The 22,292-nt window shown below is 46.8% G+C and overlaps 1 protein-coding gene and 1 long non-coding RNA gene across 2 annotated transcripts in view; one reads left to right on the top strand and one right to left on the bottom strand.

Annotated features, from left to right (window-relative positions):
* KAZN (kazrin, periplakin interacting protein) overlaps positions 1 to 22,292 on the top strand; it is a 1,344,061-nt gene that overhangs the window by 796,774 nt on the left and 524,995 nt on the right. Inside the window, exon 3 of the mRNA XM_061383221.1 lies at positions 21,501 to 21,741. Within this exon, the coding sequence (XP_061239205.1) occupies positions 21,501 to 21,741 (241 nt within the window). The remainder of the gene's footprint in view (positions 1 to 21,500; positions 21,742 to 22,292) is intronic.
* On the bottom strand, positions 17,381 to 21,663 carry LOC133228001 (uncharacterized). The gene is made up of 2 exons (XR_009730021.1): positions 21,591 to 21,663; positions 17,381 to 17,634 (listed from the first exon to the last, which is right to left on the bottom strand). It is a non-coding gene; the product is annotated as an uncharacterized LOC133228001 (long non-coding RNA).

Below are 22,292 nucleotides of genomic sequence, written 5' to 3'. Positions count from 1 at the left end.
AATCCAGGGGTCTCACATGGCTGCTGCTGCTGCTGCTGCTGCTAAGTTGCTTCAGTCATATCTGATTCTGTATGACCCCATAGATGGCAGCCCATCAGGCTCTGCCGTCCCTGGGATTCTCCAGACAAGAACACTGGAGTGGGTTGCCATTTCCTTCTCCAATACATGAAAGTGAAAAGTGAAAGTGAAGTCGCTCAGTCGTATCCGACTGTTCACGACCCCATGGACTGCAGCCTACCCGGCTCCTCCATCCATGGGATTTTCCCAGGCAAGAGTACTGGAGTGGGTTGCCATTGCCTTCTCTGGTCTCACATGGCAGCCAGGCCGAAATTCTTAGAGCTCCTGTGAAAAACCTTTCCTCTAATTTAATGCAATTCACTGGTATTAATAAGCGGCAGGGAACCCGGCGTGAGGCTGCCTGCTGCCTTTCATACTGGGTCCATTCACTTTATTATATTCTAGGACATCGTATCGACCTTTTGCCACGTGGGGAGAAAAATCTGCTCATTTAATTTCCAAGGAAGAGATAATTAGTACTGATTGTGGTTCACAGCCATAGGAATCCTACATCATCATAGCATACTATTTGGATATTTGCAAATTCACTAGCCATCTCTGGGACTTCCAGAGAATCAGATTGTGTTGCAGTCAGTTCACTTTCACCATCACTCGTGAGTGTATCTTTAAGATATGTTAATAGCTTGAGGGGTGGGAGGGAGGTCCATGAGGGAGGGGATGTATGTGTACATATAGCCAATTCACTTCACTATACAGAAGAAACTAATGCAACATTGTTAAGCAATTATACTCCAATTAAAACACATATATATATATATGTATATATATTGTTGAGTTGATAAGTTGTGTCCAACTCTTTACCATATATATGTTTTCAGAGAAGGCAATGGCACCCCACTCCAGTACTCTTGCATGGAAAATCCCATGGACAGGGGAGCCTGGAAGGCTGCAGTCCATGGGGTCTCTGAGGGTCAGACACGACTGAGCGACTTCACTTTCACTTTTCACTTTCATGCATTGGAGAAGGAAATGGCAACCCACTCCAGTGTTCTTGCCTGGAGAATCCCAGGGACGGGGCATCCTGGTGGGCTGCTATCTATGGGGTCGCACAGAGTCGGACACGACTGAAGTGACTTAGCATATATGTCTTAATTGGAGCATAATTGCTTTATAATATTGTGCTAGTACAACTGAGTGTACAACTGAGTGAATTAGTGCATCTCACACGCTAGTAAAGTAATGCTCAAAATTCTCCAAGCCAGGCTTCAGCAATATGTGAACCGTGAACTTACTGATGTTCAAGTAGGTTTTAGAAAAGGCAGAGGAACCAGAGATCAAATTGCCAACATCCGCTGGATCATGGAAAAAGCAAGAGAGTTCCAGAAAAGCATCTATTTCTGCTTTATTGATTATGCCAAAGCCTTTGACTGTGTGGATCACAATCAACTGTGGAAAATTCTTCAAGAGATGGGAATACCAGACCACCTGACCTGCCTCTTAAGAAATATGTATGCAGATCAGGAAGCAACAGTTAGAACTGGACATGGAACAACAGACTGGTTCCAAATAGGAAAAGGAGTTCATCAAGGCTGTATATTGTCACCCTGCTTATTTAACTTATATGCAGAGTACATCATGAGAAACGCTGGACTGGAAGAAACACAAGCTGGAATCAAGATTGCCGGGAGAAATATCAATAACCTCAGATATGCAGATGACACCACCCTTATGGCAGGAAGTGAAGAGGAACTAAAAAGCCTCTCGATGAAAATGAAAGTGGAGAGTGAAAAAGTTGGCTTAAAGCTCAACATTCAGAAAACAAAGATCATGGCATCCGGTCCCATCACTTCATGGGAAATAGAGGGGGAAACAGTGGAAACAGTGTCAGACTTTATTTTTCTGGGCTCCAAAATCATTGCAGATGGTGACTGCAGCCATGAAATTAAAAGACGCTTACTCCTTGGAAGGAAAGTTATGACCAACCTAGATAGCATATTCAAAAGCAGAGACATTACTTTGCCAACAAAGGTTCATCTAGTCAAGGCTATGGTTTTTCCTGTGGTCATGTATGGATGTAAGAATTGGACTGTGAAGAAGGCTGAGCACCGAAGAATTGATGCTTTTGAACTGTGGTGTTGGAGAAGACTCTTGAGAGTCCCTTGGACTGCAAGGAGATCCAACCAGTTCTTCTGAAGGAGATCAGCCCTGGGTGTTCTTTGGAAGGAATGATGCTAAAGCTGAAACTCCAGTACTTTGGCCACCTCATGGGAAGAGCTGACTCATTGGAAAAGACTCTGATGCTGGGAGGGATTGGGGGCAGGAGGAGAAGGGGACGACAGAGGATGAGATGGCTGGATGGCATCACTGACTCGATGGATGTGAGTCTGAGTGAACTCCGGGAGTTGGTGATGGACAGGGAGGTCTGGAGTGCTGCGATTCATGGGGTCGCAAAGAGTCAGACACGACTGAGCCACTGATCTGATCTGATCTGATACATATATCCCCTTTCTCTTGGACCTCCCTCCCACCCCCTCAGGCTATTAATATACGTTAAAGGTACACTCACAAGTGATGGTGAAAAGTGAGTGGATTCCAACATGATCTGATAGCCTGGAAGTCCCAGAGATGGCAAAGAGTCAGACATGACTTAGAGACTGAACAATGACAACAACACAAATATATACATATATATACACACACACATATATAAATTGCCTAGTCATGCATAATGAAAAATTGTGTGAATGATATTAATAAGTGTATGTGTGGGGTTAAGGGTAAGTGAGTTGGACAAGTTGTATGATAGGTGAAGGGTTAAGATAAAAAGGACTAATATTTAATGAGCGTACATGAGACATCAGGTTTTAGGCTAGTGCTTTCTGTATGTCAGTCCATCTCATCCTCTTAAACTCCATATGAAACCCTTTTCTGGGCCCCCCGTGAAGAGGATTGTCTTGCTTACTTGGCCTGTCAGAAAGTTCTAAAAAGGCTTCCTTGAAACATTTTTTCCACATGGCTTTCAGAATATCACACTGAGTTTTCCTCTCCTGTTTCTCTTACCCTCCCATTCAGTCTTTTTTTTCTTGTTTCTCCTCCTGCCTCTGACCTCTAAATGTTAGAGGACCCAGGGCTCAGTTGTTCTCCACCAACAAGCATTTAGTCAGAAGTTTCACTGAGTCGGATACTTGCTAAGTCGCTTCAGTCATGTCTGACTGTTTATAACCCCATGGACTGTAGCCCGCCAGGCTCCTCTCCATGAGATTTCCCAAGCAAGAATACTGGAGTGGGTTGTCATTTCCTCCTCTAGGGAATATTCCCGACCCAGGGATCAAACCCACATCTCTTCCATCTCCTGCATTGGCAGACAGGTTCTTTACTCCTAGCAATACCTGGGAACCCCTAAAAGACATCCAGATGCTGATAACTTCTAAATTCATATTTCCAGCTCAGATCCATCTCTTGAACTCCAAACATGTGTATCCCACTGCTCACTTGATATCTCCATTTGGATGTCGAATATGCATCTCAAAATGAGCATACAACCTCCTCCCCAACCTGATCCTCTCAGTCTTCCCCTTTCAGCAAGTGAATTTTTCAGTCTTCTGAATTTTTCATTCAACTCTTCCTTTTATTTATTTATTTATTTTTTTGATACTCATCTTCTTTATTTGGCTGCACCGGGTCTTGGTTGCAGTATGCAAGATCTTTCAGTTGTGGTGTGAGAACTCTTAGTTGTGGTATGTGGGATCTAGTTCCCCGACTACAGATTGAACCCGGGTGCTCTTCGAGGGCTTCCCTTGTAGCTCAGTTGGTAAAGAATCTGCCTGCAATGCAGGAGACCCGGGTTTGATCCCTGGGTGAGGAAGATCCCCTGGAGAAGGAAATGGCAACCCACTCCCTTATTCTTGCCTGGACAATCCCACGGACAGAGGAACCTGGCAAGCTACAGTCCATGGGGTCACAAGAGTCGGACATGACTGTGTCTAAACCACCACCACCACCTCTGCATTGGGAGCACAGAGTGTTAGCCACTGGACCACCAGGAAATTTCCAGCTCCTCCTTGACTCCTGTCTTCCTGTCTCACACACATGCTGCAACCAGCTGTCAGCAAGTCCTGTGGCTTCAGCATCTCTCTAGAACCCAGTCTTCTCTCTCCATGCTCTCCCGGGCTTCCTCCCACTGCACTACCATCTTTCAAGCCACCATCACATCTCTCTAGACATAGCAACAGCTGCCTAAATGGTTTCCTGCCTCCACTCTTGTCCCCCTCGAGTCTTTTCCATGCAGCATCCATGGGAGCATTTCAAAGAATAAATTATCTCATGTCACTCTTCTGCTCAAAACCATTCAGTGGCTCCCATCTCACTCAGGGTAAAAGCCAAAGTCCTTATAAGTCCTTAACTGTTTCTCAGACAAGCCAAGGACTCTCATATTTCTGAGCCTTTGTGCCACTGACTAATCTATTTTGGCCACTAGACTGTGACAGTGTAAGGGCAGGGAATGGACTTCCTCCATGCCTAGATCTCCAGCCCCTAATCCACCACCCAGTGCAAAACAGAGGAGCAGATGTTAGGAAGAAATTGCTCTGAACCCAGTGTAGTTTTAAACTGCTTATGCTCATCATCTTATTTAATCCTTGCAACAACCCAATGAGGTAGAAACTATAAACTGAGGCATAGAGTAGCCAAATGCCTTTCCCAAGGTCACAGGCCTGGGGGACCAGGGATTTGAACCTAGGAAGTCTGGTTTCAGAGGCAACCCTATGCTCTTAACCAGTATCTTATCCTACCTCTTATAAGGGTCCCCTTGGCAGAGGGGTGGTGGCTGAATGAATGAATGAATAAATGAGTGACATTGATTATAACTAGTGCCCATGAGCACCCCCGCATGCTATCTATCAGAATGCCTTAGATTACATTCTCCACGTGCAGACAGTTGACTGGAGAGTACTCTAGGGCACAGGTCCCTAACCTTCAGGATCTAATGCCTGATGATCTGAGGTGGAGTTGATGTAATAATAATAGAAATAAAGTGCACAATACATGTAATGCATTTAAATCATCCTGAAACCATCCCCTCCACCGCCCATCTGTGAAAAAATTGTCTTCCATGAAACTGGTCCCTGGTGCCGAAAAAGGTTGGGAACTGCTGCTTTAGGGGAATACTCATGTAAGGGAGTGAGGAAGTCAGAATTGGACAGAGGGAAAAGTTGGCGAGCTGTATGGTTTGCCCCTCATGCCTAGTGGGTCTCTGGAGCTGGAGTGGTCCTTCAGAGGAGTCCCAGGTGGAGGCAGTATCCAAGTCCCTGGCCAAGGGCTGGCCCCTGGGTGCAGGTGTACCCTTGGATGAGGCAGGCTCCTGCAGCAGGGGGCATTCACTGGTTGGGGGATGCACCTGTGAGCCTTCAGCTGCTGACATTCATGGCCCTGTATGGGTGAGTGCAAGGGCTCTGACCAGGAGCCCTAGGGAGAACTCTGTGGTATCCCCTAGACAGACTGAGCATTTAGCATAATATCTCGTTTAATCCTCATCACCATCCTATAATGAGTTATTCATCTCTTACCTTCTCTTTATAATAGAACACATTAGAGCTTGGAGAAGTTAAGCAACTTGCCTAAAGCTCAACACTTAGGGAGGTGAGGCTGGACCTGAGTGAATGGCCCAGTCATCACCCAAGTCGCTGCACTCATCATTTCATTACTGGGGCAGTGGTGTGGTGGCATGGACTCCACCACCTGGGGCTTTTCAGTGTCCCATCTCCTTCTGCTGAATCCTCCCCCTCCCTTGAGCATGTGCTCCTTCCCATTTCCAGCACCTCTGGTGGGGCCATCAACCTGGTTCACTGGGGCCTCCAGGGTGGACTCACATATCAAGCCTGGTCAACTGTGTAGCACTGGGCCCTGCCCAGGTATAGGTCAGCTCTTCCCCTAGCAAGAGAAGCTTCTTCCTCTGAGGCTCACAAAGCTAATGTAGAAGGAGGTGAGCCTGGAGCTGCCTCTAGCCGTGTTCCCAGCCTTCTCTAAGTACAGAAAGGGCACTTGCACAAGAGAGAATGAGAAAAGAGAAGCAAGAAAGATAGAGATCTGATGGCATTACTCAAGCTTCTAGAATTCTTAATTTACATCTAAGCTTCCTAGTTTTGTGAGCCAATACGTTTCCTGTTGGTGTATAAGCTAGTACACACTGATTTTCTTTCACTTGCAGGCAGAATCACAGTCTATATCAAGGTGCTAATTTCAATAATGTATCAGTCAGTCTTTGCTGTGTAACAAACAGCCTTGGAATCTCAGGGGCTTGCAACCATACTCATTTTTCTCACTTTGCATCTGCATATTGCTGAGACTATGACTCAGATTTGGCTGGGTTTTATTCCAGACTGTAGGTCTGGTTCAAGTTTGTTCTATCTGTCTTTATCTGGGGCTGAAACTAAAGAGGCAGTTGCCTAAGCCATGGTCTTCTTATGGACGATCACAAGAGCACAGGAGGCCAGGTCAGACTGTGAATACACTTAAGGTTGCAGTTTGTTGCGAGTTTACTAAGATTCCAGTGGCCAAAGCCAGTCATGTGGCCAAGCCTAGTATCAGTGGGGCAGAAAAAGGTCCTCCACCTCTGCTGGTCAGAGCTGCTTAAAAGTCACAAGGGAGAGTACAGGATGGGTAATATTATTATTGAGAGGCAGTGAGAAATTAGGAACAATAAGTCAACCTACCACAGAGAGGCCAGAGGGACGAGGAGAGGGTACCAAATGATGCCCCAAGCAGCAGGACATCACAGCCTAGCACACCTGTGTCAGCCAAGGTGTCATGTCACCCACGTCCTGAAGAGAAGACCAACTTCTGCTGATTACCTCTTAGAATTACAGCAGAGTCAGCTGAATCCCAACACCTTCTCCGAACTGCACATGCCATCTCCAGGCAGCAGCTCCGTATGCACAGAAACCAGATCCCTTCTGAGAGATCAAAATCCATCTTAAATAGACACAGCTGTTCCCTAGCGGGGTGTCAAAAGGGAGAGGGGAGAGACACGATGGGAAATGTTTAGTTTCTTTCTGTTTTAAGTTGCCAGAAAAATCGAAGAGACTTTTAAGGTTTGATTATTAATTTCTGGAAGAATTGGTTGCCAGCTTTGCTATCATTTTCAAGTAAAAGTCGTCTAAAGATCAAAGGGATGCTTCAGAGCCACTTTCACCCTATATTGAGTTTGGAAGCTTTTCACAACAGAACAATCAGAAATAGAGCTGGTTGGGTTTTTGTTTTTGTTTTTTTTGATGCATCCCTCAGATGCATACATCAAATGTCACAATTTATTTCAGTTCAATAAATGTTTACTGAACATCTCCCATGGCCATGTGCTCATTTATAAAAACATAAACAAACAGCAATGATAGGATTGCTGCCCCTGGCTGGGTCATCTGGGCAAGCCACATTATCTCTCGGATCTCAGTTTCTTCATCTGTAAAGAAGGTGTGTTTGACCTGTGAACTCTGTGGTCCTCTCCCGATCTAAAATCTGTCCATCAACTGGGTAATGTTCCTTTCTCACTTGCTGATAATGAAAGTAGCAAAGATATGCAGGAAGGAAGTCAAAGCTGCTGAAGCCATGAGCATCCTAGGACTGATCATGGTTGTTGGAATTTCCTCCCAATGGTAAAACTAGGAATTCCTGGCACAGATGACAGACGACTGTACTCATAGTCATTATTCCCCTTCCTCCCATCTCTCCAGAAAAAGGGTTTATTGATCCATTGCCATCCTCAGTTCAGGACTGTACATAAATCCCATCTCTACTATGCTTTTCAGTTCAACAGTGCAAATGGCAAGTTGGCATAAAAGGAAGTGATACAAAATACTAGTAAAGTGGAATCCACTGACATCCCATCGAAATGAGTCCTGGTTCTGCCACTTGCGAGTTGTCTGACCTTTGGTAACTTTATATCCCTGAGCCTCAGTTTTCTTATCTGTAAAATGGGGATAATCATAGTAGCACCTTCTCCAGAGGGTTGTTGTAAAGGACATAGGTTAAAAACACATTATTGACTAGAGATATGTTAATATATCATTTGCTACCCCACGTTGTTGACCAGATAGCGATACAATTAACATCACCATGTGAAGTTGTTACAGCTTAACACCAATCAAGGGTTCATAATACAACTTATGATTGTTGTTATCATTCATGTTTTGCTTTGTTAGATTTTTGTTCCAACCCTGTGTGTATTGTAAACATGAAATTTTAAAAAATGATGCATTGTGAAATTTTGAGTGAAAAAGAATTATCAGTGAATTTTATTCAGTTACTTTCTCTGCCTGTCCAAGTGACATATATATTAGTGTCTCAGAGGATCTTCAAAATATAGTTCTGATTTAGACGCTGTGAATATGAGGCCAACAGAAAGACAGAAAACCTTAGTGATTGATTCTGATACGGAAAGTAAAGATAAAACTCAAGGTGCTAGAGAATGCTCCTTTCTTCTACAAATGAGTGGATTGAAGACAACATTTCATGAAAATCAGAAGACTTTACAGGGGCGTCAGGTGTAACTTTTGAGTGTAATAGCCCACAAAGTGTTAGTGAAATAACAGAATTAATTTTGGGCCACCCAAAATAAAAACTTCCTTCCATATGTGTTAGTTTCTACAAAAATCTCCAGGTCAATACTAAGTTAAGTGCTTAGTGATGAGGTTAAGAACTCACCAGCATTATTGTCATTAGCTAGCACCTCTTCCATGCACACCTTCAGGCAAAACTGGATTCTGTCTACCAGCTCCTCTTGTTTGTTGTTTAGGCGCTCAGTCGTGCCCGACTCTTTGTGTCCCCCTGGACTGCAGCACACCAGGCTCCTCTGTCCTCCACTATCTCCCAGAGTTTGCACAAATTCATGTCCATTGAGTCGGTGATGCTATCTAACCATCTCATTCTCTGCCATCCACTTCTCCTTCTGCCTTCAATCTTTCCCAGCATCGGGGTCTTTTCCAATGAGTCAATTCTTCCCATGAGGTGTCCAGAGGATTGCAGCTTCAGCTTCAGCATCAGTCTTTCTGATGAATATTTAGCCTCTTCTTTTTAGAACACTTTCAAGAAGAAAGGGTTTATACTATAACTGATATTTAATGAAAACTCTTCATTTAATGTTGTTTGTATAAAAGTGTACATAGATTTGTAAAAGTATTTGTTTCTTGTTACTAAGACAATAATAATAGAAAAAAATCTTAAAATAAAAAACAAACACTTCTTCCATCACAGAAACCCTCTGATATAGGTTGAAAATCCAACTGGTGATCACTTCCTGTTAAGTTTCCAAAAGGAACTAACACACAGGAGTGCTTGGGCTCCATTCTCTGGTTCTGTGCCTCCAATCAAGGCTGTTGCTCACCTATAAGCAGGGGAGCCATCTTTTCTAATTTGCACCGAGGTCTTCTGTGGGCTAGCCAGGGCCCTGGACTGGTCCATCTTTAGGAGGCATTGAAGTTCACACTTTGATTTGATGCCTCCTAATGAATGACAGGATGAGAATCTAGATCTGTCTGTCTTGTCCTCCCAAAAGCTACCCAGGGGACTCAGGCTCACCACGCTTCCTCAAAGCTATCAGGCTCCCAGGGTTAAGTGACTTTTCTGCAGGACCCTGGGGGCTCCTCACGGGCTGGGGGAGGAACACAGCTCTGTTTCTATTTTCCAGTCTCGTCTCTTTGATATAGGACAGCTGTTTCAGAGCCTGGCCAGATGGATGCCTGTGGATAGGTCCCTGTGGTTTGAGGGGGTAGGGATGGAACCAGTGTGCTGGATGGAGGGTCCAGGGCTGTGGACGTGCAGACAGGATGCCAGGGAGCACCTGGCAAAGAGAAACAGTGAGTCCTTCCCCTCGGTATTTGTTTTCCCATCTCCACTCATCCCTTTTAAAACCAAACCTCCTATTCTTTTGTTTGTTTTTCAAAAGGAACCAACACTGGTAGCTAGCTGTTCCTGGGGAAAGGTATCAGAGTACCGTTTTACTACCAACATGGCTGAGGGTGCTGATGGAAAGCAAGGTAACTGATATTGCTCTGAGCAAATACAGATCCCTCTTGAACTGCACACGTGCCTAATAACACGGCCTTGTGGTTCCAAATATTGGATTATCAATTGTTTTACATCTCCCCAGCATCAAATAAGGCAGGTAAAAAAAATAAAAGGGCAGTCAATTAAGACAAATGCAGCAACTTCACAATTTACTGGCTGGACACATATTACCCAATGAGCCGAATGTTGGATAAGATAGCTGTCTTCTAGTTATGTATACAACCAGATAGATAATCCTCATATCAGGGCAGATGGTCACAGGCCTTCATGGCATGCTGAATTGAACAGCCTATACTATTTGGCTAATACATATTTTTCCAAGGGGGCTTCCGGATGGCTCTAGTGGTAAAGAACCCACTGCCAATGCAGGAGACGTAAGAGACATGGGTTTGATCCCTGGGTTGGGAAGATCACCTGAGGAGGGCATGGCAACCCATTCCAATATTCTTGCCTGGAGAATTCCATGGACAGAGGAGCCTGGCAGGCTGCACTCCATAGCATCACAAAGAGTCAGACACAACTGAAGCGACTGAGCACCAACACATCCATATTTTTCCCAGCACACTTCAGTGCTGAGAAGGTTGAGTGTGGACTCAAGGGGAAGATTCCAAGGCCCTTTCCTACCCTCACTACTTCCAATTCCTAAAAAAGGATCTTGCACATTGCCAAATACGAGACTTTTCTATAAAAATAAGTTTCGAGGGGCTTTAGGATCTTAATTCCTTTGGTTGGTTGGTGTCTAATATAGTGTCTCCTCTGCAGCCTTGACTGAGGGTCATCATCTTCTTTCCAGCCTGGAAGAGGAAGCACTGGTCCTTAGTGGAGACTTAGCGTGTAACTTATCCTAGGAGTGAGAAAAAAAAGAACTAAGAAGGATGCAGAAGCTCACAAGAGTCTGGGTGAGGGGTAGGGGTAAAAGAAGAAATGAGCAGAAAAACTCTGCTAAAGATATCATTTCATTAAATAAATGAGAGAGAGGGCACGATATGGGGAGAAAGAAGTCCTAAAAAATTCCATTTTTGAAAATTTCTGCTCTGCTCCTTACCAAGTCTAATGCACTTCTGTTGAAAAAAAAAATCATTGTCCCCTTCCTCCCCTTACCCACAGAAAATAACTTTTATAGGCTGAAGATCACATGATTAATACCATCAGTGATAAAAGAATAAATTACCCATTTAGGGTAGATCTGTAAAGTATTTCAAGCCACTGGGGTACCATTTCATGAACCAAAAGAACTAATTTACCAAATGGGTCCCTGGGGCCCTGAGGACTAATGCACTGACCACTCTCCTGCTTCTCCATTAGATCAGTGCCTTTGCAGAGAATGAAGGTCATGGGGTTCAAAGGGACACAGGCGGTCCCTCTGTGCATCAGTGTGCACTGGGATAAGATTGTGTTCATGGCTCATAGGAGAAAATAGGAAAGAAAGAAAAGGCAGAAACTTTAGATTCAGACTCACCTGTGTTTTAATCTGATTCTGCTACTTTTCAGTTGGAAAAGTGTGAGCAAACCTTCCAAGCCTGAGGTTTTTTTTTTTTTTTTTCCTGATCTGCTGATAAGGAGATCATAACGTCTACTGTCAGTGTGGGGACAATTCAGCCTGAGTTAGTGGGAATCAGTGGATGAGCACAGTGGCAGCCATAGTGACTGTCCAAAGAATGGGAGCTGCCTTTCCAATTATCCCTTTCTTCATCACCATCTATCATCTCTATCACCATCACCATCTCTATCATCTGCCTCTGCATCATTGACAACATCTATAGAGTTCTTTCCAGTCAGCAGGTACTGCCCAATCCTTCACATGCACTGTCTCCTTTAATTCGTCAATAAGCCTATGAAGTCAGTAGACTTATCGTATCTTATCCCAATATTATCCCAATCTATTAATGAGGAAATGGAGGCTCAGAGAAGTTAAGAAACTCATCCAGTGTCACAGAGCTAATGAGTAGCAAGACTGGTACTCGAACACTTGTCTAACTCCAGAGTCTATGGAGCTGAGGCTATGCTCACCCTCAGGGAAGGGTGAGATATCATTGTTGACGTCAAGCATCATAGTCTTGCCATTAGGCTATAGAGATGATGCTTTGCTGAGATGAGGAATTAAAGCTGAAGACTGAATGGCCAGAAGACTTGAATCTATTCTCTTTAGCCCTGTTGAGAGAATCTGCTAGAGACGGCTCTGGACTCCTGGAAAATAAAATCTCCAACCCATGGAGGTGGCCAAGATATGAAAGGGCCAGAGGTCCTGCAACATACCGAGGGGTTGGACCAGTTCCTTGAGGTGTAGTGACAGTTTTCTTCAGGTGGACACAATTCTCTCAGGGTTTTATATTTTGTTTTGCTTCAGTTCAGTTCAGTTGCTCAGTCATGTCTGACTCTTTGCAACCCCATGTACTGCAGCACATCAGGCTTCCCTGTTCATCACCAACTCCCCGAGCTTGCTCAAACTCTTGTCCATCGAGTCAGTGATGCCATCCAACTATCTCATCCTCTGTTGTCCCCTTCTGTATTTTGCTTGGCTGTCTCTATTTGTCCATTGAGGCTATGATGGAGCCAAGAGAACAGACCATCAGGCACTTTCTCTTGTAGGCCCCACACCAAACCAACTAAGAAACACATCAAAAACCCAAGAAAACGACAACAAAATTCTGTAAAGCAATTATCCTTCAATAAAAAAATTAATTAAAAAGGAAAAAAAATTTTTTTTAAATATCCAAGAAACCTTCAATGGTGGTGGGGGGTGGGAGGGAAATGCACTTCTTTCAAAAATAGATGGTCTAAGTATATATGCTTATGTGTTTTAGTCTATGGTTACTATGTATGGTTTTAATATTTATCTTTCATATGTAGCAGCTTCTTATTATTAAAGGACTTTTTGCAAATGACAGATACACAGAAGTGACCTGGTTGGTTAAGTATGTACACAGAAGGGATGCCCCTGACCAACTTTCTGACCTTTTTTTAAATTTAATTTTGATTGGAGGATAATTGTTTTACAGTATTGTGTTGGTTTCTGCCATACATCAACATGAATCAGCCATAGGTCTACATATGTCCCCTCGCTGCTGAGCCTCCCTCCCACCTCCCACCCTATCCCACCTCTGTAGGTTGTCGGAGAGCACTGGTTCAAGCTCCCTACCTCTCAAATTCCCACTGGCTACCTATTTCACATGCGGTAATGGATATGTTTCCATGCTATTCTCGAAATGTGTCCCACCCTCTTCTTCCCCAAATGTATCTGCAAGTCTGTTCTATGTCTGTGTCTCCATTGCTGCCCTGCAAACAGGTTCATCGGTACCATCTTTCTAGATCCCATATGTTTGCATTAATATGTGATATTTGATAAGAAATTCTTTAGGAAGTCAAAAGGAGAATGGCAGTCTTCACATTAGTAACTGTGCGTGGTGTCCACGCTGAACTGTGTGTGTGTACTGTACGTATATACTTTGTTTATGTGTGTATGTATGCTCAGTCGCTTCAGTCATGTCCGATTCTTTGCAACCCTACGGACTGTAGACCTCCAGGCTCCTCTGACCAAGGCATTAGCTGGGCAAGCATACTGCAGTGGGTTGCCATTCCTTTCTCCAGGAGATCTTCCCAATCCGGGGCTTGAACCCGAATCTCCTGCCATCCTTTACCCACTGAACCACCTGGGAAGCCCATCGATATATGTACAGACACCTATATATAATGGACATCTGTAAACATACATCCCCAACTCAAAGCTGTGGGCTGTTTCCCCATGCCCCACAATCCTCTCCCCTGTTTCCCTCCTGGTTTCTCTTTCTTTATATCCCTTCATTTCATAACTGGTTTTGAGGACTACTCAAAGCGGTAAGTGGGTGGGGCATTGCTGAGAAGGGAATATAACTTAGCCGTTGGGGTTCACCACCTGATCACTCGTCTCTATGTCCTTGACTCTGCCCCGCTCCTCGTCTTCTCACCCAGAGCGCCGAGACCTGAATGCCTCCTTCTGAGATGCTTTGCCCTTTTCCCCAGAGCACATGTTAAAACCCACTTAGCCAAAGTAAACCATGTAAATGAACAAGAGATACATCTCCTAGATTGGCCAGGATTTATACGTGACAATTTGAATAAACAGAGCATCCATCTGCAGAGAGGGAGGGTAATTCCTTAGGGACTCTCGGGTGGCGGGGGCTGGGAAGACACAGGACAGACAGCATGGAGAAGAGAAAGAGCAGGGAGTCCTTGTCATCATTTCTGTGGCTCAGGGCTTCCTGGAATTTATGTACTTGACACGTGGGCATGAGTTTTATGAGCACCTGTGCTGGGTGCCTAGCGCAGTGAGTCAGGAACTAGCAGTGAGTATCAAACTTCACTGTGCACCAGCTACTCCTGGGAAGTTTGTTGCCAATGCAGATGCCCAGAGCCTCCCCCAGAGTCTTCCAGATCTGGATTAGGGCTCAGGATCTACAAGCATTGTCTGGGAACTCCACATCAAGCCATCTACAGCCTCACTTTAAGAAACGCTGAAACCAGCCTGAAGTCCAGAGGTGTGCCCCTTACAGCCTAGTAAGGGACACTATTTGCAGCAAGAGAAAGTAGCAGGATCACATTTCTCCCCAGCTCCTATAGGCAGCCACATATTGACCCAAAGAAGCATCGAGATTTCTCAGGACACTGACTCCTAGGCTTCTTTTCAGACCTCCCCTGTATCACCCTGTCCCATGTAGGAACTTAACCTGGCAAGAGAAAGCATTTGAATGCTGCTTCCAGATCCTGACCTGAGTCAGACAAACCAGGAGCCTGACTGACTCAGAGAGAAAATGTGAAGCCACATGTGGGGATACTCTAGTCCTGGTCCCAGCTCATTCATTTGACAAATATGTACTGAGTACTGGGGGCTAAGAGGAGGAGGCACATGCAGGTATGGGGCTGGTCTCAAGGACCTTTTAGTTCAGTTTCATAATCTTAGGACAAACTCTTTAACCTCAGTGTTTTAACCTGCCAAATGCAGATTCCAGTTACCTCCTCTTTCTGATGGAGTTGCTGCAGAGATAAAATAAGAGGAGAGATGTGAAAGTACTTTGAAAAGTTATATGTGGCTAGAATTCCTAGGGAGACCCAAGATGAGAAGGGTTTTCGTGACAGAAGCAACAATTTTTGTGGATATGAAGTTATGGAGGATGGGAAGATGAGCTTGTACAATCAACCACCAACGTGTGAGAGTATCAAAGTCTTTGTTTCCCCTTCAGTAAATAACATGGAGAAGGCAATGGCACCCCACTCCAGTACTCTTGCCTGGAAAATCCCATGGACGGAGGAGCCTGGTAGGCTGCAGTCCATGGGGTCGCTAAGAGTCGGACACGACTGAACGACTTCACTTTCACTTTTCACTTTTATGCATTGCAGCAGAAAATGGCAACCCACTCCAGTGTTCTTGCCTGGAGAATCCCAGGGACAGGGGAGCCTGGTGGGCTGCCACCTGGCAGCCTGGTGGGCCCCACCTGATGGGGTCGCACAGAGTTGGACACGACTGAAGCGACTTAGCAGCAGCAGTAAATAACAAGGGTACCGGGAAAAAAAAAAAAAACAAGGGTACTGGAGTAAAAGGTACCAAAGTTGCCTTCTAGGACCAAATAACATCATTTGGTTGTAGAGTGAAGCAACTATACACACACACACACACATATACACACACACACATACCATCAGCTCGGCCCACGCTGTATACACACACTAGGTCTTCTGGGGTGGCTTCCCAGTGGCTCAGGGGTTTCCTAGGACAGTTCCAATTTATGCCACTTGCCCCAGCTTCACTATTCATAACACCATCTTTCACTCTCAAAAGTGTCCCAGTTTGGACATTACATTATAAAATCACTCTATTTATGGAAGAAGGGAAGTGAAGATGACACTGCTGTCAGCAATGAGTTAGTCTCTTTGTCTTGGTTCTTATTAGGAATTTTCTTTCTCTGAGCTGGGATGGTCTTACAGACTTTCCAAAATGCTCAGGCAAGCTTTGACAGGCATCCAAAGTGCACGGTACAGTTTGCTCACGCTGCTCAGAGCAGACATTCGGTGCATACTGGCCGCTGCACTGCCTGACCCTTGGATGGGCTTTGGCTGATGGCGACGCTGGGAAAATAGCATCAGGTCCCTATACAGTGAACACATTTTCTAGCTTGGTTCTTAACATCAGTTTACTGGGGTGGGAGGTGGGGTCTACTTTAGGAATATACAGAAGGGAGAATCTTGAAACAGAACACACAGTACTGTTAAATTCTCATAGTTGGGAATCCCAGAGCGTTTTATGGATGACAGATCTGAAGCCCATCACCCAACAGGTTGTATGTGTCTTCCAAGAAATGAATTGTAAGTGCATATTTGCCCTACAGATAGGCAAGTGGAAAAGGACACGAATTCTGTGACTGTTTTGTTACCTGAGATCACCTAGGTACAAGTGCCAGTGGAAGCTGGAGGGGGTGGGGAAGATAGATTAAGTAAGCTTTTCAGTTTAAATCAAGTGGATTCTAGAGGGTAATTAATCTCAGGTTTTCTGTCTGAGATCTGATCCTTTTGCATGTGCGTGAACGTAAGGAGACACAGCTGGGAAAAGCTCCTTTTTTTCGTATTTAGAAAACAAATCTCAAAAAATAAAATTCTTTAAAATCCTAGGAGGCACCCCAGGAGTTTCTAAGGAGAGTTTCTTGCAAGTTCAGTGGCTGTACCACAGTTGGGGAAGAGGAGGGCAGAGAGAGGTGAGAAGGTGCCCAACCTTCTTTTCTCCCGGTTAGATTTTGGGGTGTGGCTTGTTTTGTTTTACTTGATTTGAAGATTCTGGTGCGTGGGGATAATCTCACTGAAGTAGAAAATGAGTAACACTTGGTCAGTTTGTTTACTGTACAAACCGCTCACACATTCATTTGCACAGCGCTTCCTATGGGCTAGGTGGCAAGGATGTGAAGAGAAATAACAGGTAAATAAATGACCACCCTCCTCCTCCCACGCAGGGCTCTCAGGGAAGTAGGAGAGAGACGTAAACAGGTCAATTGCTGCGCATGCTGATGAGTGTTGTACAGAGGTGTGAGCACACACACATGTGCACTCTAGTATACACACAGCTCTTCAAGAAGTTGTTGCTCAGTTACTCAGTCGTGTCCGGATCTGCGACCCCACGGACTGTAGCACGTCAGGCTCCCCTGTCCTTCGCACTTCAGAAGAGCGGCTCTTAATTGCTTTCTCAGAAGGTTTGTTTCCAGGATACCCCTCTCCTCTTTTTCTCTTTTTTTGGTATCTGCATACATACTTTTGTTTATTGAAGCGGAATTCATAAAATACAACATTAACCTTTTAAACAATTTATTTATTTTTGGCTGCACTGGGTCTTCGTTGCTGCACTTGGACTTTCTCTAGTTGTGGCCGAGCGGGGGCTACTCTTCTCATTGTGGTGGCTTCTCTTGTTACAGACCATGGGCTGTAGGGAGAGTGGGCTTAGTAGTTGTGGCTCACGGGCTTAGTAGCCCCATGGCATATGGGATCCTCCCAGACCAGGCATCAAACCGGCATCCGCTGAATTGCAAGGTAGATTCTTAACCACTAGAACAACAGGGAAGACTCAAATCAATCTTATTAAAGTCAACGATTAGATAACGTTTAGTCCATTCACAATGTTGTGCAAACACAACCTCTCTCTAGTTCCAAAACGTTTTCATCACTCCAAAATAAAACTCAGTCTCTGTTAAGTAGTTCTCCACACTCTCCCCTCCCCACAACTCCTGGTAACCACAAATCTGCTTTGTCTCCATAGATTTACTACTCTAGATATTTCATATCAATGAAATCCTACAAAATGTAACCTTCTGTGTCTGGCTTCCTTCAGTTCAGTCGCTCAGTAGTGTCCAACTATTTGCGACCCCATGAACCACAGCACACCAGGCCTCCCTGTCCATCACCAACTTCTGGAGTCCACCCAAACCCATGTCCATTGAGTCAGTGATGCCATCCAACCATCTCATCCTCTGTCATCCCCTTCTCCTGCCCTCAATCTTTCCCAGCATCAGGGTCTTTTCCAATGAGTCAGCTCTTTGCATCAGGTGGCCAAAGTATTGGAGTTTCAGCTTTAGCATCAGTTCTTCCAATGAACACCCAGGACTGATCTCCTTTAGGATGGACTGCTTGGATCTCCTTGCAGTCCAAGGGACTCCCAAGAGTCTTCTCCAACACCACAGTTCAAAAGCATCAATTCTCCGGTGCTCAGCTTTCTTTATAGTCCAACTCTCACATCCCTACATGACCACTGGAAAAACCATAGCCTTGACTAGACGGACCTTTGTCAGCAAAGTAATGTCTGTGCTTTTTAATATGCTGTCTAGGTTGGTCATAACTTTCCTTCCAAGGAGTAAGCTTCTTTTAATTTCATGGCTGCAATCACCATCTGCAGTGATTTGGGAGCCCCAAAAATAAAGTCTGACACTGTTTCCCCATCTATTTGCCATGAAGTGATGGGACCAGATGCTATGATCTTAGTTTTCTGAATGTTGAGCTTTAAGCTAACTTTTTCCACTCTTCTCTTTCACTTTCATTAAGAGGCCCTTTAGTTCTTCACTTTCTGCCATAAGGGTGGTGTCATCTGCACATCTGAGGTTACTGATATTTCTCCCAACAATCTTGATTCCAGCTTGTGCTTCTTCCAGCCCAGCGTTTCTCATGATGTACTCTGCATATAAGTTAAATAAGCAGGGTGACAATATACAGCCTTGACATGCTCCTTTTGCAGTTTGGAACCAGTCTGTTGTTCCATGTCCAGTTCTAACTGTTGCTTCCTGACCTGCATACAGGTTTCTCAAGAGGCAGGTCAGGTGGTCTGGTATTCCCACATCTTTCAGAATTTTCCACAGTTTATTGTGATCCGCACAGTCCAAGGCTGCCTTCACTTAGCAGAATGTACTGAGGCTCGCCCGCCTTGTCGTGCGTGTCAGCGCTCCACCCCTTGCATAGCTGAGGAGTGTTCCATTGTATGGATAAGCCACAAAGTGTTTATGCACTCATCTGCTGACAAGCATTTGGGTGGCTTCACCTTCCAGCGGTTGTGAATAATGCTTCTGTGAACATTTGTGAACGAATTTTTGTTTGAATATCTGTTTTATCTCTGTGGTATATATCCAGGAGTGGAATTTCTGGGTCTTATGAGTAGTTCTATGTTTAAGTGTTTAAAGAACCAAACCGTTTTGCACACTGGCTGCACATAACACACACCTGCTTTTTGAAGACCCACAAAGTTCTATTTTTGATGGTTCCTCCATAATGAAACTGAAATACTTCAAAGAACTAAATCCTGGTTTACCAAAACCCAAGTAGTCTAAGTTCCTTTGTTGGTCCAGTGGGTCAGAACTTGTGCTAATGAGACTAAGGTCAGGGGTTCAAGACCCAGCTGGCCAGTCAGCTGAGTAGTGTGTACAGAGTAAAAACTTAAGTCTGCTGTCACAGCTCCATTAATACTGTCCTGCCCTCTTACACAAGCTTGTTAGTACTCACAGGGGGACAGAGCAAGAGTCAGTTTAATTGTTGTTCAGTTGCTCAGTCCTGTCCGACTCTTTGCGACCCCATGGACTGCAGTATGCCATGGTTCCCTGTCCTGGTTTTTACGGTTCCACATATAAGGAAACAAAACAAAATGAAACAGCCGGCACCCGAGGCACCGTGAGGCTGACTAGGATCAAATGACTACTCACTCCCAGTCCTGCTGTCACCTGATTTCTGTGGGTCCCTGGGGTAAACTGCTTACCCTGCCCAGAGCCTCAGTTTCCTCATGTTTAAACTGGGAAAAGGAGAAGAGGGCGGCAGAGGATGAGATGGTTAGATAGCATCACGGACTCAATGAACATGAATTTGAGCAAACTCTGGGAGACAGTAAAGGACAGGGAAGCCTAGCATGTTGTAGTCCATGGGGACACAGAGAGTCAGAGGCGACTTAGTGAATGAACAGCAACAAATTGGGAACAATAATCCTTACTTCAAAGAGATGACAATGCATCCTGAGTACTTTACACACAATAGGCTTCCAACAAGTGCTGTCGAATCTGGAGGGTGAGCAACCTCCAGGGCGTGTAGAAGACCCTCAGCTCCAGAAACTCTGAACTGTCCTCCTGAGGTTGACCCAGCTGGAATGGTGGTGCGAGCTTGTTCGGTTGTTCCGGTTACACTGACTGTTTTAAATGGTCCTATTTGCATGGAACGAAGCTTGCTATGGTAACAAGGTCTGGTGGCTGGAATCCAGGGCCCCAGTGAAAAATGCAAAGCCTGTGCTCCTCCAGGAGAAAGAGGCACTTGATGGGTGTATCAACTTTAAGGTTACCTCTGTTCTCCCAGGAAGAAGGAGCGATGTAAACTGAGGCAGCGGGGCCTCCACACTCCTAGCAGGGGGAGGAAGAGGGAAGCCCCAAGGAGCCTTCCAGACTTCTCTCCTGGCCGAATTCCTTTTGCCCCCCAATATTTAGCCCCGCTAAGAAGCCTAAGACTGGCTAAAGCCACCGATCTATGCACCCACCGGTTCCGGGCTGTGGGGAGGCCACAGCGCCAGTGATCCACCCTGGGGAAGGAAAGGGAGACCCTTCGGAGGAAGGGGGGACAACGCAGGTTGGGGCGCTGGAGGTGCAGGTGGAGTAGGGTGGAGTAGGGTCGAGGTGGACAGTGAGAGGCACGCGGGGCAGTAGCCCGGTTCCCCGCTGAACATTCCTAGCTGCATTTGAAGGAAACAGCTAAGCAAGAACTCCACTCCAGAGCGCGAGCAAGCAGCCCCCTCCCCCGGAGCTCCATCTCTGCTCCCCTCCGGGGCCCCTCTTCCGAGCACCCCTCTCTCCCAAGCACCCACCTCCTCCCCAGTCCCTGCACCCGCGCTAAGGCGCGAGTTCGCCAGGGCGGGGGCCGCCCCACCGCTCCAGGGAGGGGACCGAGAGCGGGCCTGGGAGCAGGCGCCCCCCCACGCCTCGCCAGGGGCGCCACCTCGGCCCACGCTGGGCCACCGCCCGCCGCACCCGCCCCACGAGGGGGTGTGTCCCAGAGGTGGGGGGCGCGGGAGGCCGAGGCAGCGCCCCCGCCCCGGGTCCCTGCCCCCTCCCGAGTGCGTGGCGAATGGTAGGCTCCATTGAAAGAGTGCCGGGCGGCGCGCGGTGTCCTTCTCCGAGTCGCTCTCCGCGCCGGGGTCTCGGCGATCTCTGCTCCTCCTCCTCTTTCTCCTCCCCCCTTCCCCCCTCCCCAACCCTCCGCCTCGCTCCGCCGCGGCTCCGGCTGGAAGCGCCGCTGTCATTCCTGCGCCGGAGGAGCCGGCGCTGCCGGTGCCTGGGGGTCGGGGCTCGGGGAAGCCGGGCCGCGGGGGACCCAACAGGTAGAGCCGGGGGTGCCCGGCCGCGCGCCCCCCAATCCCCGCGCATCATGCAGCTCTTTGTCACCTCTCTCGCCCCCAGGCCAAAATCCTGAGCATGATGGAAGACAATAAGCAGCTCGCGCTCCGCATCGATGGGGCGGTCCAGTCGGCCAGCCAGGAGGTGACCAACCTGCGAGCCGAACTCACAGCCACCAACCGGAGACTGGCGGAACTGAGCGGCGGCGGCGGCCCCGGCCCAGGCCCGGGAGCGGCGGCCAGCGCTTCGGCGGCGGCGGACTCCGCGGCGGCGAACATGGAGAACCACCAGCACAGCGCGCAAGGTAGGGATCGCCTGGCGCCCGGGGCGGAGGAGAGGCGAGCGAGCCAGACCCGGACCGGACCCGGAGGCGCCCGGGGACTCGTTGCCCCCCACGCCCGCGGCGAAACCGCCTTGCTTTGTGGCTTGTAACCCTTTCCGCCCGGCGGTGGCCAGTACTGCTCCCGCGCTGGGAGTTGCAGTCTGCTGTCATTAACGAAAACCCGGGCGCAGCGTGCACGGGTTCACACGGTCACGGCGGCCCTGGCCAGCGCAAGCTAGGCGCAGCCGGCGGGTACCCCTCGGCAGCAGAAAGTGCCCTTTAGATGGTACACAGCCCCCAGCTCCGTGGGCAAACTTTTCATGCCCGGCCCTTTGTAGGGGTGAATGCCACAGCTTCCCCCCAGTTCCAGAGGCTCCTTTCCTTGGAACGACTGCCCAAGAGGGAGCGCCAGGCTCTGCTGCCGCGTTTGGGGTAGAGGATTGGACTGGTTTGCACTTTTCTCCACGGATGCCAAATCCCTTGTCTCGATTGCATCTGGACTTTATTTTCTCCCCTTTTGAGATCGCGCAGGC

Source organism: Bos javanicus, chromosome 16, assembly GCF_032452875.1.
Source record: "Bos javanicus breed banteng chromosome 16, ARS-OSU_banteng_1.0, whole genome shotgun sequence".
NCBI classification, from domain to species: Eukaryota; Metazoa; Chordata; class Mammalia; order Artiodactyla; family Bovidae; genus Bos; species Bos javanicus.
Note: the sequence above shows the minus strand (reverse complement) of the source record. Positions and strands in the feature narration are given on the sequence as shown.